This window comes from Arvicanthis niloticus, chromosome X (genome assembly GCF_011762505.2).
Source record: "Arvicanthis niloticus isolate mArvNil1 chromosome X, mArvNil1.pat.X, whole genome shotgun sequence".
NCBI lineage: Eukaryota > Metazoa > Chordata > Mammalia > Rodentia > Muridae > Arvicanthis > Arvicanthis niloticus.
This window is the reverse complement of record NC_047679.1, coordinates 127,204,474-127,224,667: the sequence shown is the minus strand read 5'-3', so window position 1 is coordinate 127,224,667 and position 20,194 is coordinate 127,204,474. Positions and strand designations below refer to the sequence as shown.

The 20,194-nt window shown below is 44.3% G+C and overlaps 1 protein-coding gene across 3 annotated transcripts; it reads left to right on the top strand.

The window, feature by feature from the left end:
- The first annotated feature begins 889 nt into the window (after window positions 1-889).
- Gabre (gamma-aminobutyric acid type A receptor subunit epsilon) lies at window positions 890-19,475 on the top strand. 3 transcript variants are annotated; one of them, XM_076918608.1, is made up of 10 exons: window positions 942-1,053; window positions 4,509-6,043; window positions 6,422-6,489; window positions 10,980-11,014; window positions 11,111-11,200; window positions 11,903-11,985; window positions 13,148-13,285; window positions 16,890-17,042; window positions 17,179-17,378; window positions 17,637-19,466. In XM_076918608.1, the coding sequence occupies exons 1-10, from the start codon at window positions 998-1,000 to the stop codon at window positions 18,015-18,017; spliced, it is 2,739 nt and encodes a 912-aa protein (XP_076774723.1). In that variant the 5' UTR covers window positions 942-997; the 3' UTR covers window positions 18,018-19,466. The 3 variants fall into 3 exon arrangements, with proteins under 3 accessions (XP_034340809.1, XP_076774723.1, XP_076774722.1); XM_034484918.2 differs by having other exon boundaries at window positions 890-1,053; window positions 10,980-11,200; window positions 17,637-19,475; XM_076918607.1 differs by having other exon boundaries at window positions 10,980-11,200; window positions 17,257-17,378.
- Window positions 19,476-20,194: the final 719 nt, after the last annotated feature.

The window sequence follows — 20,194 nt, the reverse complement described above, 5'->3', positions numbered from 1 at the left end:
GCCATACAAACATCTGAAGTCAATTCGAAGCTCTATGCTAAATAAATAAATAAATAAATTTCCAAGGACGCTGGAGATTCTTGGTATGCTACCCTCCTCCTAACAGGCTTTCTCATTCATTCTTCTGGTATTCTCTGGAATATTCTCTAAGAAAAAAAATTGCCTGCCCTATTGTGGAGAGACATTTTCAAAAGCCTCTTCTGACACCCTGGCCCCAAGGCTGAGCAGGAAAGAATGTTGAGTCAGTATCCCTGTGGGATTGTCTTCCAGTGAATGCCTTTATCTGATCCTCTGATAGTAACTGTTCCCTAATCCCCTAGGTACCCATTGAATTGACCTGTAGAATGGTTCAGACCAGAGGTTACTAGGGAGAACCCCTAAGCATCTCTTGTTTCCTGCACCAAGGGTGGTACTGAGTTATCTAGCTTCCATAGATATGCTCTGAAGGGCTGGAGGGTGTGGTGTGAGACCAGGAAGAATCAGTGACGCTAGGGGAAGATGTGGCGATCGATTGGGCTCAACAGGTTGTAAGGAAGAACACAAGGGGTTTGAAAGGGGGTCGCAGCAAAGTATCCGCAACGCCCACGCGCGTGACTTCTCCCGGCCAGTGGAGGCTCCCCAAGCCACAACCGCTAGCGCGTTTTCCCCAAGCCCTGGGCCTCACGCTGCAGGCTCTCCTCCTCCTTACTCCCCCCAACCCCCGCCCTGGCTGTCTGGCAGCGCCGCAGTGCTGGCGGCTGGGGGCCTTGGCGACAGGACTCTCTCCTCTCCACCCCCCTGCCTGCCCTCCCTAGCCTTGCTCCTCGCTGCGGCAGCGATCACGTCGTCGGAGATTTCCATCGGGGATCAGGAGGCGGGCCCAAGGTAGGGAGCGAGGCTGGGGCGGGGCGAGTGGGAGGAGTGAAAGTTGGAGCTCAACAAAACCCTCCACCTCGCTCAGATCAGCCAGACCTGCGCTGCGACCTCGACACAGGTGGTCGTGCCAGGCACCGCAGAGATGTTGCCTAAAGTTCTACTGATGCTCCTCAACATGTTCCTGGCCCTCCAGTGGAGGTGAGTCTCCATCCCGGGACCCGAGAGCCTTCTGTGTCCAGCTGGCTTCCGGGACCCCTGGGGCCCCTTGTGTCCAGCCAGACCAGCCTAGTCCCTTGTCCCTTCGACGCATACTACCCTCCCGTGGGTCCCCCTTGTAGGAGGGCTTCCGGGGCTGAAGACAGGGAGCCCGGGGAAGTCAGGTTGGACCATGTTCGGTCCATTGGCGTCGTGGACTCGGGCTGGCCCTCAAAGCCCTGGAATGGTCGGCCAGGAAGCAAGAGCACCTGTAGTCTGACACAGGAAGAGGGGAAAGGGCGCGCAGAAACTGCTGGAGCTAGCGCTTACAACTCGGGGGCTGTGCTGGGGACTTTGGGAAGGTGGCTTCTGGGCTGGGGGGAGCTGAAGTGCCTCGAAATGTTTTAGTGTTTCCTAATCTATTCACTCTTGCTCACATTTTTTTCATCTTTTTTGGAGCGCCTGCTAGTACCAGGCACGATGCCAGGCAACTCTGACTTTACTTGCTTCCCATCCCATTGCTCGGTTTTCCTTCCAATCTCAGGCAGGAACCTGATCCTTGGTTATCTAAGGCCTCCCACCCCACCTACCTTACCTTCCCCTTCTCACCCCAAGGCACCCTGCTTGGTCTTAGGGGCAGACCTGAATCAGAGGCCAGGAATGTTTTTCTTTTCTGAGGTCTGTGGTTTGTGGCCTGGATTTCTAGCCCCCTCCGTTTTTCTGATTTCTCTTGAGCAGCCAGCCTCCCTCCCTTAAACTCCTGACCCTGGGCATTTGTAAGAAGGGTGTCCCTAGGACTTCTTGGCATTTAGGGTGGAAGATGACTGTTTTGTATGTGTTTTTAATTGGAAACTGTTTCTTGTGGGGAGTGAGCTGGCACAAGTTCTTAAGCTTCCTGATCTGTCGAGGTTTCTAGAAGTCTCTATGGCATTGAGCTTGTATCTTTTCATTTGTTTGTTTTGAGGAGGGGAAATGTGTCTTCTCTCCCCAACTCAGGTTATATAGCTCCTCAGGGAGGGATACGTGGATCCCTGCTGGCTTTCTGGTACCCTAAGGTGAGGCTGGCCTTAGAAGGGTCTTGGTAAATGTTACTAAATGGGTACTAATAATTTCTTGCTATTCATGTCCATTTAGATGGGATTTTTTTTCTGGGACAAAAGATGGCCGATGATAAGGGAGGGGGCGTGAAGAAGAAGGGAGGGCTATAAGAGGGAAAAACAGTCCATCCGGTGGGAGGGGGTTGGGAACAGAAACTGACGTGCTCACACTGTCAGCATGGCAACCTGTGATGTCAGGAAAGGGGAGGTGGCAGTGGAGTGTGTTGGGCCAAACTTGGATTTGGTTCATGCTCAGCTTCAAATCAGGTATATGGTTTTGAGCATAGCCCTTTCCTCATATGGACATCAGTTTGTCCAACAATAAATTTAAAAGGCCAGCATATTTGAGAAAGAAACCCAGGGTCTTCCTCATGCTCCTTTGCTTCCCTCTTTAGCCAGATTTGGAAGGTAGTAGTGCAGAGCTTCAGTCTCATCCAGAATATCACATCTGGAGGGCTGTGTATGTCTGAAAAGCTTCCTTGGAAAAATCTCACTATTCCATTGTGGTTTTCTGAGGCTAATTCTTTCTAGCCTTGAAAAGGAGCTTGGTGGTTTTTTGGAGATATGTATGTATATCCAGGAGCTTCTTAATCCCAAAGGTCTCAGGGTGTGGCTATTTGTTTGTTTACACTAGCAAAATCAAATTGAAGGATCAAAGTAGCCTTCACTCCCCCACATCATTTTCCTTGTAGGCCTAGTAGAGGGCCTCTGATCCCCAGGGGTTTTGGCCTAGGGGATTATCCTCTAGATTCCTAGGAGACTTGAAAAGCCTTAGGGAAGAAGACATCATCTAGATATGGCATTTGAAAATAGAAATGCTTTTCCAAATCCCAGTCTTTGCTTAGCCCAGTATGGGAATTAGCCATTTCAGAAATGAGAAATAGTACCAGCTTAACCTATCTATATGCCAATTATACTATTCTAAAAGCTCAGAACTCTTTAGAGAAAGAAACAAAAAACCTAACAGTGTGATGCGCAATTGCAAGTCCCCTGGTCTGCACCACAGGAACCTGCTCACCTTAGTCTGCTGCTCTTATTTTAGTGATTAAGTTGCCTGATGGCTTTAAAATACTATTTTAAAAGTGCAATACACAAATATGAAAACATAAATAAATGAACAACAGCTCAGTGAATTTTCATAAAGTAAACATGATCAGGTAACCAAGACATAGATGATAAGGAAATAATTGCCCTGCCCCAAGCTTCACCAAACTTAAAATCTTCCTAAAGGAAACCATTCTCTTGCCTTTCAACATCAAATGTTAATTAGTGCTGAGAGTTTTTTCAAAAGCTTTTAATTGTATTTTTCAAGTATATGGAGCAAACTGAATATCCATATAGCTACCATCAGCATTAATATTAATGAATGAATTAATGGTCACTTGTTTTATTTGCCCCCTACCCACCACTATTTCAACTTAGCTTTTTAAAAAATAAATCTCAGACATCATATCATTTTGTATGTAAATATTGTAGTTATTAAGGACTTCACCAATAAGAATATTTAAGAATGCTTTGTTCATGCTCCAGTTCCACAGTAAATATTCAAATCTCTACTATTTGTTTTTCTAATTTTATTTTAAAAATCAGAACTCAGGTATGATATTATGGGTATGATGATGTTATAATTCATGTTTACTGAATTTAGAGCCCATATACAGAAAAAAAGTGCTCAAATAAAAAGCCTACAACTGATGTGTCAGAAAATGACCACAGTGGGGCCTTTCATACCCTAGTGTGTGAAGGAATTTCATGTGTTAGCAGATGAATTTCTAAAGTAGTACTAATAGCATTGCTGTTGTCATTATTGGTCCTGGTACCCAAGATGGTCTCCTATTGGCTATCCGTTTCCTCATTGCAGGAAGCCATAACATGCTGCCCTCTAGCCTGCCCTTCTCCAAATCATAACCTCATTATGAGTATTATTAAAAACATCCCAGAATTTTTCAGCCCTAAATGCTTCCAAGCATTCCTCAACAGTCCTGACCTTTGGCCTGCCCCTTCCTTTCAGATGCTGTGGCTCAGACAGATGTGAGGCTAAGGTTAGTGACAGCAGCTGATTGGCCAGAGCTCACAGAAACCATGCCCACCTATTTGCTTTCACAAGAAACAGCCTTTGACAATTTAGTCATTTGTTGTTGACCATCTTAAAATAAAGAATTGCATACAAGTCTCCAAAGAGCAATAAAATTGAAAAAGAATTATCTAGTTTTATCTGTTAGTGCCTCCTAGTTTACTATTACCACTTACTAATTAAGTCTTGTGGTGTAAACATTTTGTTTTCCTTCTGCCCCAAGACGCATCAACCCTAACCCTTAGTGATTGGCAGCTAGAGCTTATATTTTTGCTTTTATATTCTAGGGTTGGACCTCATATTAAACTGGAGAATGAACCCCCTGACCAAGATAAGGTAGTCTTCGGCCCTCAGCCTCAGCCTGTACCACAGCCTCTGACTTGGCCTGAATCTCCTGATGGAGATGATGTTGTCTTCGGCCCTGAGCCCCAGCCCCAGCCAGAATCCCCTGGCCATGATGATGTAGACTTTAGCTCCCAGCCCCAGCCTCTGCCTGAGCCCCAGCCTCTGCCTGAGCCCCAGCCTCAACCAGAGCCTGAGCCGCAGCCGCAGCCGCAGCCACAGCCGCAGCCACAGCCGCAGCCGCAGCCCCTGGCTGGGCGCCAGCCTCTGCCCCAGCCCCTACCTTGGCCCCTGCCACTGCCCCAGCCGGAGCCAGAGCCCCAGCCCCAACCTGAACCCCAGCCTGAGCCCCAGCCAGAACCCCAGCCACAGCCTCAACCTCAGCCTCTGGCTGGGCGCCAGCCTCTGCCCCAGCCTCTGCCTTGGCCCCTGCCACTGCCCCTGCCCGAGCCCCAACCTGAGCCTCAGCCTGATCCACAACCTGAGCCTCAGCCGGAACCCCAACCTGAACCCCAGCCGGAGCCCCAACCTGAACCCCAGCCTCAGCCCCAGAACCCAGACCAGGTCCAGGCTGGTCGCCAACCCCGGCCCAGACCTCAGCCTGATCCTCAGCCTGAGCCCCAACCTGAGCCTCAGCCTGAGCCCCAGCCTGAGCCCCAGCCTGATCCCCAGCCTGAGCCTCAGCCAGAACCTGAGCCGGAACCGCAGCCTCAGCCGGAGCCCCAGCCAGAGCCTGAGCCTGAGCCTGAGCCTGAGCCTGAGCCTGAGCCTGAGCCTGAGCCTGAGCCTGAGCCCCAGCCTGAACCCAAGCCGGAACCCCAGCCGGAGCCAGAGCCTCAGCCAGAGCCCCAGCCTGAGCCCGAGCCTGAGCCCGAGCCCGAGCCCGAGCCCGAGCCTGAGCCTGAGCCTGAGCCTGAGCCCGAGCCCGAGCCCGAGCCTGAGCCTGAGCCCGAGCCCCAGCCTGAGCCTGAGCCCGAGCCCCAGCCTGAGCCGGAGCCAGAGCCAGAGCCCGAGCCCGAGCCCGATCCCCAGCCTGAGCCCGAGCCAGAGCCCGAGCCCCAGCCTGAGCCCGAGCCCGAGCCCGAGCCCGAGCCCGAGCCCGAGCCTGAGCCTGAGCCCGAGCCCCAGCCTGAGCCCCAGCCTGAGCCTGAGTCAGAGCTGGACCTGGAGCCAGAACCAGAGCCCCAGCCGGAGCCCCAGCCGGAGCCCCAGCCAGAGCCCCAGCCGGAGCCCCAGCCAGAGCCCCAGCCAGAGCCCCAGCCTGAACCTGAGCCAGAGCCAGAGCCAGAACCGGAGATGGAACCAGAGCCCCAGTCCCAGCTGGAGCCTCAACCTACTGGAAAGAAGCTTCCAGCAAAAGAAACAGAGCTCACCGCTGATTGCATGACTGAAGGCCCAGGTGGGAAACTGACAAGAGCTTCTCGAATCCTTAACACCATCCTGAACAACTACGACCATAAACTGAGCCCCAGCATTGGAGGTAAGTTAATAGAAAAAAGCCACCTTGTCTCCTTAAGGAAAAGAAGGTCTTATACATAGTTGTAGGCAATGAGTATGGATTACCACATGCAGACTAGAACAACTGCTGCAGATCCACCAGGTAAGACACAGTGGCTCCTCTAGTTTAAGAATGCCATGGACCTTGGTCAACACTTTCCCATCTTTTCCCCCTCAGTTTTTCCAATTCCAAAAATAAGACGAATGATTTGAAGATATATGCCCTTGTAGTCCATGACCTGGGATTTTCCATAGAAGAACAAAGGAAATAGGATTGGCCCTCTTCCCTCCTTTGACGACTCCCTATTTGATGTCACACCTCTATGTAACATTCACCCTGTACTATGTCTATGTGTTACAGAGAAGCCTACTGTGGTCAGTGTTGAAGTCTTTGTCAACAGCCTTGGGCCTATTTCCATCCTGGACATGGTGAGTACAGAGTTTTGATGCAGGGTTTTTTTGTTTTGTTTTGTTTTGTTTTGTTTTGATGCAGAGATTAGATTGGACACAAAGGGTGCCACTTACTTGCTTTCTGCTGTTTGTGTTACAAATACAACAGGTAGGGTATTGTTGTTTGGGAGTTCAGGTGGGGATTTTTAACCACAATTAACTTGAAAACATGAATGGAAAAGGTAAGTCTTTTGATGTCTGAAGAGGACCTTTGGGATTTTGACTCTAATCTTCAGTTTTTCATTCAAAATAAAACAATAAAACAACTGTAAATATCACAATGGAATGTCTGTCTTTGTCTGATTATTGGATGAACTTAAATCTATAGTTGACATTTCTTGCTGTACACCTATCCCCATAATTTTGTCTTAGTCCTATTGTCTCCCTCTGTTTCCTGTTATCTATATGATCCCCAGTTTACTTTCATCATCTTCCACCTGAAATATGCAAATATTCTCCTGCCAAGTCCTACTGAGCAAGCTTCCTCCGTGATATGCCTTTTGAATTTATAGTTCAAACCGACTATCGAGTAGGTTATGACTCTGTTCTTTTTCATACTATTAAAGTCCACAGACTATAACCACACTATAATATGCTCATTCTAATAAGACAACATTGTACCTCAGAACTCACCTTTGTGCAAGTTCCAGATGCCATTGATCTACTTTTTCACTCATTCAAGGTCCAGCTCACATAGCATTTTGTTCAAGGCAACTTCTCTGACTCACATAGTAACTAATTGCTCCTGTTGTACACCATGCCCATCTCTGGGTACTCACATTTTTCTGGATTACATGTAGTTTATCTTCCCTAGTATATTTCATGGTAATTGTTTTATGTTAGTCTTGCTTTCTCTGTTATGGAATCCTTGATGCTAAGAACATAGTATATGGTAGCTCAAAAATGAATTACAAAAGATGCTCTGCAAAATTCAGATGTGCAGTATTTGATAAAGTTTGTGGTAGCCAATTCTGTAATAGTAGTGGGCTTGGTTTAACATCCTTAATGACACCTAATAATCACCATGCAGCTGATGTTGAGATGGACTCAGAGGTAAGTAACCTTGATGGGAATCAAGCTGTGTACATAGACTGGGTAAAAGTCTGGCTCACAATGTTTTTTGTAGATGTATTCTATGCTTTTTCTCTTTATTATGCCATTCTAAATTCTAGCAAACTGACTGGTTCCTTCACTAATAAGCTGCCCACTTTCACCTACTTAGTGTTGGCTAAATTTAATAGGCTGATGAGTAGAAGACATCACACAGCAAATGATCCTAAGTTACTTGGCTCTGGACAAGTATTTTGGACTAGTGTCCTATAAAATCTAAAGGCAGTGCAAAATTTCTCAGGCAATTTGTATAGGTCATAATTTGGGGGAACTCATTTTAATCCCCTGCAAGAATCCTGTGGCAGCAGACCATTAGCCCCACTTATAATACATAAATGCACCATCTCCCCTTGTTCAACAACCTAATAATCCTACTAGCACCAGTCTCACCTGAACCTCTAGGAGTACTTATACCCAACAAGCCCTAAATATTCAATCTAATTATCCAGAAGTCATTCAATATGATATCAGACACAGGGCTAGTTCACCATGGGAACAAGAATGTGACTTATTTAACCAATAAGTTGGTATTTTTTTTAACCTAACAAAGCCTTATACATAATCTCCCCCAAGAAGTTTCAGCTTCTATACAATTCCATACCATTTAATAAAGCAAAGAGTGAGGCCCTGTTCTTGTTTAGCTTGCTTTCCTCTAATTCATTTGCTGAGGAGAACATATGTGTCTACCACATAGCCACAGATTATAACAATGTCATGGGATAGATTATCTCTGTTGTTCTTTGTGGCAGCCAAGTCTCCTTTTCTGACATCAACATTTGAAGCACTTGATAGTCTCAGCAAGGTTTCTTGATTAAAGAGGTAGCAACCCAGTCAGTGGAGTTGGTTAACTGGGTATTTGGTGCCAGTCACTTGGGCAGATAGAATAGTAGAGAGAAACCTAAAACCATTGTCTGTACAGTATAACCAAATGTTTCTATTCATTCCCTTGCTTAACTCTGAAAATACCCAGTCTGACCTTAAAAGGAGTGACCAGTCTAGATAAAACTTCCTGGTCACAGCATTCCCAGCTGCTAATGCTGGCTCTTACTATGGTAATTATCGAAGGTGATTCTAATTAATCCAGTTCTGAAATGCCACATTTCTATTTCAGCTAGAGTAAAAGAGATCTGTCTCTAGTTACCTGTCAAACTTAATTGCAAACCATTAGTTATACATAGATGTATGAAGAATTTATAATTGGTATCTTCTTAAACAGCAGTGAAATGCTTGTTTTGAACATTGTGTAGCAGACCTACAGCATGGCTGGAGGAGGGGAAGATTTCTCATCAACCACCATACAGTTCATGTACTGAGATACGAATGAGACTTTGTCAGCTACTGGGAAGGTGCAAATTCTTTGAAGGCTCTTTGTGAGGCTACATGGGGTAGGACAGGACAAAACATGACAGGACAGGGCTGAACAGGAGCAGGAGCTCTGCCATTAACTGCTGGCTTTTCAAGTTCGTTTTGGTAAACACTTTGCCCTTTACTTTCTTTTCTGGCTACCAGCAGTTTGATGGCTGCTTCCAGCACCTATTGCCTCAGTGCAGTAAAGGCTGGCTGGGATTTTTGTTCCTTCTCACAGGGTGTTAATACCCTTTAGGGTCTAGGTTTCTATGACCAGTGTCTCATTCATGATGGACAAATATTCTATCACTAAAGAATGTCATTGACCACTTTTTGTAAACTTTTTTTTAATTTGAGGCAGGGTCTCATACTGTAACCCAGGCTGGCTTTGATTCAGTCTAACCCAGGTATAACTTGAACTTTTCATCCTCCTGCCTCAGCTTCCCAAGTATCAAAGATTATAGGCTTGTGTCATGAGGCCCATCTGATACTTATTTTTGGAACAAGTGAAGGCAATGCCAGGGTAAGGTCATAGTAAAAGTCCTCTGAGTGGCAGCACTAGTGTGCCACCACTGGCTATGTGATTTTGGACATCTCTCTCCAAGTCTCAGTTTACCTCTCCAAGTCTCAGTTTACCTACTTCTAAAATAAATTAGACAATCAGCCTTTAATTGAGCATAGCTTTGGTACTTGCTTCAAACTGATTACAATTGTATTGCTATCTGTGTATTGCCCTATAAGCATCAGCCACATGAACTTGCTTCTTGTACTTCCTATTAAACATCCTTCTTGATGTTTAACAGCCAGTTTATGGGATCCATAATACATACAGACCACATAATCATGGAGCTATCTATTCATGTGCACACACTCTTCAGAGGTTATGGGCACTTATTTGAAAGGAAATTTAAAACAAAACACAAACATAATTCTCCTTGTTAAAAAAAAAACATGACAATAGATATACATTTCTCTTGTGAATCAAATCATTTCATTTTAAAATATAATTCTGGTGAAAGAATGGTTGGGGTTAATTAATAGCCGTGCTCCATGAATAAAAGCTGAAAGGGAACCTTTCTTTTATACAATGAGTTGTGTGTGCTTATACAGTTCTGAGTACTTTTGAGCTGAGATTTTTGATTTGCAGTGTAGGGGCTGAAAGTGTGCTGACCTAGTAAGAGTGGCACTACTGTCCTGTGTAATTATAATGAAGTACTAAGTTCAGCCATTATTATTATTATTATTATTATTATTATTATTGATGAATGCAATGTGCTACCTATTTGAGAATATTATTTTCTTTTCAGAATACAACAGTGGAAAATTCCTGCACCCAAACATGTTGCTTTCCTCTTTGTAATCGTAGATGGATGCAACCTTAAGCATATGTCAATGATATGAGGCCTTTGCCTATTGCTAGAGAGGAGAGGCCACAGTGTCAGCTATAGAAGGCAGCAGAGCTGCTTGAGGGAACTTCCCAGAAAAATGAGGCAGAATACTTACAAGTTTGAGATGATCCTAGGCCTTGTAATAACATCCCATATCAAATAACAAAAGAAAACGAAACAAAAAGGGTGAAATGTCACTTTTGATGATTGATTCTCCAGAACAGGATTTAGACTTGCTTTGAATTCTGCAAGGCAGAAAGGAGGTTTCTCTGAGAAAGTAGGGAACTGCTTTACAGCAATCCTTTCTACAGCTCTGAGCTGTGAAGAATAGTATTGCCCACTACATACTGTGGGCATTTGGCACCCTTAGTTGTACAGTCAAGCAGGATGTGATTGATTTCTTGGCTGTGGTAATATCTGAGTCCCCTTCAGTACTGACACTAAAAGAATTGGGTTACAAAGAAGGTGCTTCACCCTTCTTCAGCTTCTTGGGCCAGTGTCCTACTAATTCTACCAGGCTGTCTTCAGGGTTCTATGTTAAGTAGTGACAAACACCACATTTGCATGTGACTGCCTCTTGTCTACTTAGCTCCAAGTATATGGTTTTCTGTCCCTTCCCACCAGGAATATTCCATTGACATCATCTTCTACCAAATCTGGTATGATGAGCATCTTCGTTACAATGATACCTTTGAGACCCTTATTCTGCATGGCAACGTGGTGAGCCAGTTGTGGATCCCGGATACCTTTTTTAGGAATTCAAAGAGGACCCAAGAGTATGATATCACCATACCCAACCAGATGGCTCTCATCCACAAGGATGGAAAGGTGTTGTACTCAGTTAGGTATGTCAAGCCTTTAGTGTCTCACCTTCTAGGACTCTCTCACTCTTCTAGAAAATTTTAGCTAGGGACTCCTAAGTAGATATGTCATTTTGAATAATATTTCTAAAACCCTGTGCAGCTTTTCTAAACCAGGAATTCAACCTCTTCCTATGCAGATATAGACATTGAGATCTTAAATAAAAGATACTGCTTACAGACACATGCCAATTGTTTTGGTAATCATGGGAGCTGTTCTTTGCCCCACAGTCTAGAAGGTAGGTGCTGGAATGACTTCTTTAGCTGGACAATTCCATCCCATGTGGGCATAGTATATAAAGATATATCCACAGTGACAAAATTGTCCAGGCACAGTAGAAATACATCAGTAGGAAAAGTATTCAGGCCTAGGCTACATAACTCAAATGCCTGGAAAGAGATGCTTGTGTCAGCAATATGGGATATGGAGGTGGTAGAAAGTAGCATAGGACTAGAGCACTGGATTGAACAAGAAAGAAAAATCAATCCAGACTGGGTTATGTACTTCTTTAATGATGTAGCTAGTAGTCAGATTTTAGAAGTTCTTCTTCCTCTCTTTGTATCACTCCTTTGGGCTTTTTGTCTTAAATTCTACTGATGCCACTCATTAGAGGTGATACTCTGGTCAATGTTGAGTAAATACTCGTGTGCAGAGCCAGCCTAATGAGGCTCCTTTCTCCCTTCCAGGATGACCATTGATGCAAGATGCTCACTCCACATGCTCAATTTTCCAATGGATTCTCACTCTTGCCCTCTGTCTTTCTCTAGCTGTGAGTACCTTCTTAGGTTTCTGGGGATCCAGAGATACGCTGGGCCCCTCTTTTGCTCATCTTTCCCTTTTACATTTTCCTGCTTCTGCTTTTTTCCTGTGATGGTGACAAAGTTGCTATAAGCCTCCATTTTCCATCCTCGCCCCTTTTCCTGCCAGCAATGCTGTGTGTGCATTACTTTGGCTTTATGTTGAATTCTTCCCTCACCCTTGCTCTACCTTAAGCTAGTCACCTGCTTCTGAAGTGTATCCAAAGTACGCCTGCTCCTCTCCATCTTTGCCTTGATGCAGGGCTTTAATCATCTTCTGCTTGGACTTCTGCAACATCTTCGCATTGAAACAGAATGTGTCCTAAGCTAAATTCATTGTCTCTTCCCAACTCCTGCCTCCAAAGCTTCTGTGTTGCCTCATTGAAGGGTGCAATCATTCACCCAGTTGCCCAAGCCAAGAACTCTGACACCCCCCTCATTGACCTCCTACATCTACTCAGTCCACGAATTCTGTTGATGTTCCCTCCAAATCTCTATTGATCTCACTTCTATCTCTGCATTCTGACTGTTACCTTTCACTCCCTATTTCAAATCTGTTCTTAGCTGGCATGGATCAATTTTAAATTCCTTAAAATGAACCTCAAAGCCCTACATGACCTGACCCTTGCTGCTTCCTGCTACACAACCCATCTGTGAAATAGTCTCTTTAAATTTTGCTGTCTCCACGTTCACCTTTCTGTGCTTCCCTTTCACCATCTTCAACCTCAGCTGTATAGAGAATGTTTATTTTCAAAACTTAAAGTGAATCCCCCATGCTCTAGGAAGTCTTTTCTGAATGTGTCCCCCAAGTGATCTTTCCCTTCGTTGACAATTGTTTTATGGGTAGAGATTTTTCAGTGCAACCCCAAAACTCACAGCTCTATATGGCCTTACTCAATGAAATGTGAATGTTGGAGGGTAGGTTCATGCCTTACTCATCTTTGCATTCCAAGCCCAGGGCAAATGTGCTTATTGACACTTTGGCACTTTGACAACTAGGCCAAAGGCAGGGTCTCAAAGCTGGTGAAGCCAAAGTCAAAAGTCTATAACATGGCTGAAGCTAACACCAGGCTTGTGGGCCCTCAACTGGGCTTCCCAGTCTCATTCACTTCTCTTTTCTACATTGATTTCCAGTTTCCTATGATGACCATGAAATGATCTACAAGTGGGAGAATTTCAAGCTCGAAATCAATGCGAAGAACAGTTGGAAGCTATTAGAGTTTGATTTTACAGGAGTGAACAACAAAACTGAAATCATCTTCACTCCATTTGGTAGGTGTGCAGTGGGATCTAGAGCTGGGCAGAGTCTGAGGGAGTAGTACCAATAACTGGAGTTGGCTATTTGTACAAATGCTATGTGAAGAGCTCACGGAAATACTGTCAAGGATATCACTTCTCTCTCCTATATGCTAAGCAAACTATTTGCAGAGGAAACTGAGACTTCATAGCTATGTCTCAGTCTCATCTGCAAAGAAGTAAGTGCTTTGCCAAACCCCTTGAAGGGTAGGGTAAGTAGATTTCGTGTGATTTCTCCAAACCCTGAGCCAAGTCAAGCTGATTGAGTGGGAAGGAATATCCACCCTAGCAGGAGGTAGAAGTGGAAGATAGAGTAATAATGGTAGCTAGTGGGGGTTGGGTCTGCAGGTAGTTATTCAGCTGCAATGGTTGATACAGTAACATTATCTTAAAGGAGCAACTATGAAAAGCACATATTTTCACCAAAGGCTTCACAGTAGAGTCAACATTAACATATATGTGTATATATGTTTAGTTTTCTGATCTTGTTCCTGATAATGACAATAGGGGCAGATTCTGGGTCTCTTAACTTTTAGCTCCGAATAGATGTGAGCATTTTTGCTTGTATTCCTAGGTGATCTGATTGAGGAGCCAAGGAGTCTTCCCAGGTTAGCTCTGAGAGCAACCCTGAACTTTCTTCACATGTACTGACAAGAATATGGATGGAGCAGGTCACCCAGCCAACTTTTTGCTTTTGTCATCTATTTTGCTTCGCTTCTGTGTGGTGATGACATAAAAAAAAATCTGCTATTGCCACTGTTGGTCACTGGATGAGGGGCAACTTATGCTCATCTGACTAAAGCTTTGCTTACACAGTACTAGACAGGGGATGGGTGCTGCTTCTCCTTTTCCTGGGGCTCTGAGAAAGCCACTTTGCTTGCTTTGGCTTGGGATTCTTGCTCTTCTACTAGATAACTGTGGACCTGCCTCTTAGTACTTCAGTTTGTCCAGATAGGTGGAGCCCTATCATCAGAACTGGCAGAAGAGACAAGGCCCAGGGGCTTTCAAGTCACTAGTGGTTCCGTTTAGTAGATGGTTTGTACATTGTTTCAAAATGGTACCCTAGTGACTACAAAGCCCCAGAGCCAGCATCATCAGTGAAGCAATGGCAGTAGGTAAGCAACATCTCTTCCTGTGGAGAAAGAAATAGGTCTTCTTTTTCTTTGGCTAGAGACTACTTATTCTGAATTCATAGTGTCTCCACTGTCAGACTTATTTTTGAGTCAGATCCCAACTCTCCCAGTTTGACCCCAGGGCAGTTCTTTCTAGCTAGAACATACATGTACTCATTTATCAGGATTTTGAATACAGCAGTGCCCTGCAACTTGGGCCACCTTGGACCTTAGAGCAGAGTTTCTGCTTCAGGAGTTTCTCTGAAAGTGAAGCCTTGTCTGTAGCAAGTGAACCATCCTCCACTGATAGCTGTTGAACCTCTGAGGAAATCTTGCCATCATCAAGAGGTCAATGTCTTATGAGGAGATTATTTTCTTCCCTAGACAGTTCTTCCTATCAGAAAATTCTTCTTGCTCATCTAAAATGGGATTTTCTGGAACATTTGCCCACCAGATCTAGTTCTCTTCTCCTCCCAGTTTACATTAACTGAAGGCAACTCTTCCAAAAGTCAAATGTAAAGATTAACATTAGAGCACACACTTGTATTCTGTTGGGACTCTGTTCCCCAATTTCTTTTCTTCTCTTGTTCTTCAATACCTTCAATTCACTAGTCCTCTGGACAGTCTTTTAATTGTGTCTTTTTGACAGTGCATCCCCATCTATGATCTGGACAACACAGGTAAGAGCTAAAGTCATCTTTAATCCATTTTGTTTTGGTTTGGCTTTCAGTCCTAGAGATACCTCTCTTCCATTGGTATTGCTTCTTCACTCATCAGAATGAAGGAAACACGTGCTAGTATCCTTCTCCTGTCAAATTTATAGCTTTTAATAAATAAGGAAGTTTCTTCTTTAATCAGAATGAATAAATTTAAAGAATGAAAAACCCAACAACACAATACATCTTGTGACAAACATGTTAAATAAGCTTTTAATCACAGTCAAGACTCCAGGATAGATGGACTAATAATTTGGTCATTCTGGCTAGTAGCATAGAATGGTCCCTGGTGTTAAAGTATTAAATCTAGTGTTAAAGATACTACTCTCCAGGCAAGAAGTTTCCTACTGACCATAAGCCATTTATTTGCCTTTCTCTGAAGAGCCTGAGAAGCTTTGTTCCTTCAAGGGAAAGTCTCCCAATACTAGGGGGAAAGGTTGCTCTCAATCTGCACTGGCCCACTCAGACTTGCCAGGCAGGTGGTCTGTTTTCTGTACAATCTTCAATGTATACAGTTAGTGTTTGCGTCTGCTTTCCAAGGTTATTTTAACTATGGGTATCAAAAGTCACTGACCATGATTGCTTTCCATGTTATTTCAGGCTTGGTTGGTTAGGGGCTAAGCTGAAGGCTTTATATGAGCCCTTCCTGGAAGGGGCTTGAAGGTAACTTAATTTAAAGTCACAGGTGACTGTTGTATCACAGAACTGGAAATTGAAAGCTTAGCTCTACAGAAAAAATCCATAGTTGAGTCAATTTAATGACATATAGAGAGTAAAAATGTTCCTCTGGGCAAACTAAGCATGGAGTCATAATATTATAAGAAGTATTATGAGCAGCATTAGGAACAGAATATGGAGATGGTTTGATCAGCTTCTGAAAGATCCATTGCTACCTGGAATAAGTATAAGAGAAGATTATTGTGTCCAAGTGAATGTGAAGGCCCTACGCTGCCTTCTAACTGAATATTCTGCAGACCTAACATCCAAAGGTTGACTGAAAAGTTCATATTCATCTAATTCTTCTATTTTCCTAGAACACTGAATTTAGGTTAAGGAGTAATAGATTATGAACAGGGAGTCCAGAATTTACTTACCAGGATACATATATGTGGTATCTAAACTGAGAAGCAGTTCAATTACTTTGGAGTAAAGCATTCATGTTGTATGTATGCATATATATGAGTCAAATCCAGTTAGGTCTTAGAATCAGGATACATAGTGTAGACTTTATGGTGTAGCTTATATATAGCAGAATATATCATATTTGGCTAACCCAAGTAGGCATGCTATGAGGGCTAGCAGTGAAGATAATGCTGTGATATCACAAACTATACATTACATTTCTGTAGATTGGAAGGTCTCAGCTAGCCATCAGCTATTAGGTCTTAATACCATGAAAGTAAAGGTTGTGGGTTTGTTTTTTGTTTGTTTGTTTGTTTGTTTGTTTTTGTTTTTAACTTTTCTCTCACTACTGCTACTCTTGGAAAAATGGATTTTGGGAGACTGAATCAATTAACTGAGAGTGAGTTTATTAATACTCTTGTGCTGGCTTATCTGTCAACTGGCCATGGGTCTTACAGTAAATCTCATCTCTGAGCGTCTACTGAGCTGCACTGAAATAATGTGTCTTTATTCTAGAATGCTGGAAGGTTTCCCATGAGCTGAACACTGAACAGTGGGATCCACGATATATGCACCATGCTGTACATCAGGCCAGTACTGCAATGCAGTAGTATATTTGGTGTCTTTCAGGTGACTTCATGGTCATGACATTCTTCTTCAATGTAAGCAGGCGGTTTGGCTTCATTGTCTTTCAAAACTATGTCCCTTCTTCTGTCACCACAATGCTTTCCTGGGTCTCCTTCTGGATCAAGATAGAAGCTGCTGCTGCCAGGGCCTCAGTAGGTAAGAAAGTATGGTGACCTTAAACGTGGGCATATGTCATAGATTAATGTTGACCAAGGGAAATATTTGCCTTCTGTTGTCCTACAGCATAGCATGGTCAGGAGCTTAAGTTCACCTTCCCTTCTTGCTCTTATAGGGGTGAGTTCTGTGCTCACCATGGCCACGCTGGGCACCTTTTCTCGTAAGAATTTCCCTCATGTCTCCTATCTCACAGCTTTGGACTTCTATATTGCAATTTGTTTCGTCTTGTGCTTCTGTACTCTACTCGAGTTCGCTGTGCTCAACTTCCTGACCTACAATAATATTAAACGACAGGCTTCTCCAAGGCTCTACCAAGTAAGAACCAGGTGTTGGTATGGGAAATAAAACTTTAGACTGAAGATAAGAGGTTTATGGTGCTTGGGTGGCTAGCTTTCCAAGTGATGAGAAATTCCTTGGAGTTATAAAGGAAGTAAACCTGGTGTGATGGTGGGAATCCCAGAGGGACTAGAACTGGTATGGAAAGTATGGTTTCTAGGAAACTGTAGACAACCTTTCCTCTTGACTCACATTCCCTTGACCATTTCTCTCTCCTTTTTTTTCTCTCTATTTCAGCTTCCAACCAATAGCCGTGCTAATGCGCGTACTCGTGCTCGTGCACGAACTCGTGCTCGTGCTCGTGCCCGTGCACGCCAGCAGCAGGAAGTGTTTGTATGTGAGATTGTCACTTATGAGGAAAATGCTGAAGAGGGGTATCCGTGGTCTCCAAGATCAAGAAGACCTCAGTGTCCCTGGAGGCGGTGTGGCAGAAGCTATGTGTGCTTCAGGGTTCTCAGGAAGTATTTCTGCATGGCTCCTGGTTGTGAGGGCAGCAACTGGCAGCAGGGTCGCATCTGTATCCATGTTTATCGCCTGGATAACTACTCGCGAGTGCTTTTCCCCATTACATTCTTCTCCTTTAATGTGCTCTACTGGCTGATCTGCCTTAACTTGTAAGGCTCCAGCCAGTAGCTCGTGGGGCAACAACCTCAGTTCCCCACGATCCTAAGCCCCTTTGCCAAGGGAGTTGGGAGACAATAGCAACAGCAGCAAGCCTGAGGAGTTTGTCTCTGCTGGTCCTCCTTCTGTTGGCCCCTTCACTCAGTCTTCTCAACAGCACTTCTCAAGTAACATTCCACCTCTCTATTCTTCAAAGAGTATTCATGATGTTCAGTGTGCCCACATTTGAGCAGATAAGCTATCTCTCAGTTGTGTTTACAGCTACTGTTTTTCCCCAGGAGAACATGGTTCCATTTGTGGTGCTAAAGGGCCCAGCTCAGGCTCAGCCCCAGGATTCACAGAGCAACGGTATAGCAGAAGAATGGTTCTCATCCTTAAGTCTTTAAGTCAGACTATTTGATTTTTTCCTGCCCTCCCTCTCTTCCTCTAAACACACACACACACACACACACACACACACACTACTATCTGTAGGAGAGGAGCCAGTAAGTGGGCCGATTTGGGAAAGTAACCCGTCTCTGCTGCTGTGCCATCTCCTTCTCCCTGACCCCCTCACCCCCGCTTCCATCTGCACTACCAATTCAGTTTCCTTCATCTAATGGGTATCTATTCTTGTGTGCAATGTTTGTAATTTCCCCTGCTTTGTATGCCTCCTTCTTCCTCTTCCTTGATCCCTGTGATTCTTTCTGTAATTTCCCCAGTGACTTTCCCAGCCCTGATCCAGGTGCTAGGTGTTGTGTCTCCCAGGGGCCAAGAAACCAAGAGTACTCTGTTGAGCAGCTGTCATTGACTACCACTGACTGCTGTTCACCCCAGGCATAGTCTAATAGTTTGATTGCTTCCTTGGCCCCTGGACCTATAAACCAGTCCACTGCCATTCCAGTCCACTGCCATTTCTGGGGCACTCACACAATTTCAACCAATTGAACTCCCTTAAATTTGTATAACATTTTCCCTTTGGCAAAGTACTTTTGACAAAAACATTTCTACTTGGAATCTTGTATAGCCCTGTGACATCTTTGGACACAGGTTGTTTTAATGCAGATGGCAACCTTGAGACACAGATTTCTATGGGACTGTGGATCATTCTGGAAGCCAATCTGGAGCCCCCTGTTAACTGTTAAAGTTCATGGCAGGGCTAAGCAGCTCTGGTCACCATGACTCAATCTTATTTCTCTTGCTGGCACCCCAGTGGCAAAAGACTAGAGTGACAACCCCCTGCCCCCAGCATGGGCTTGCTCCATAACTAGGCCTGAAGTGCTCAGATTGTTCTACAGGTTGAACTTCTGCCTCTAGTAACCCAGTGAGATGAATTTGTATATGCCCCAATGCTTATATATGCTGAACAGAATCAGTGTTTGTGTATTATGGGGATGGGTGGGATTGGGAAATCCATCTGCTTTTAGTCACCATCATCTGTAAAGGGAAAATATATAAATAAAAGTATCAGCAAGCATTCAAGGTGTGGCTGTTTCTCCTCCACTCCCCATGCATCTTGTTTAAAATTAAATATATTCTTTGACAATCTCATATACCACACAGTGTAATCGGATCATGGTCACTACCTGGAGCCTCTTTATCTCCCTTCCACTCCTGCCAAGCCTACTCTTCCAAACAATTCTCCTACCTACATTTTATGTGTATGTGTAGTATCTTCTGGTTAGCTGGTTCTGTGACTCCTTAAATAACAAGGGTTGCCTCGAATGACCATGTCCTCTGGAGTGTGGAAGACTCCCCAGTAACTACAGAGATGAAAAACATGAATCCCTGATGCCATCAGCAGCAGTATTAAACACTCAATAGTTCCCTGGGGAGAGGCAGGATCCCAGGAGCCCTTCTTTCATCCATGAAGAATGTTGACAGGTCCAATTTTGTGCCAAGCCCAGTATAGGTATTCTCAACTGTTGAGGGTTCATGTCATAGTTAGAAGCCGGCATTTCACAGCACTCACCCATCATTTGGCTCTGCACCTACCAGACATGTACCAAGTACCCTTCTCTTATTAGTAGGGATGAAAGGGACAACAGCACCAGAATGTTTGACCAGCCTCCATCCTCTCAATGTTCCTTTTGTAGTGCTTTTTATTTTAGATCCAGATGTCACTGAAGTCAATTGATTCCAAACATAGCCCTATGTAGAATCCCAGGAAGATGGACATTGTTTGTGCCAAAGAA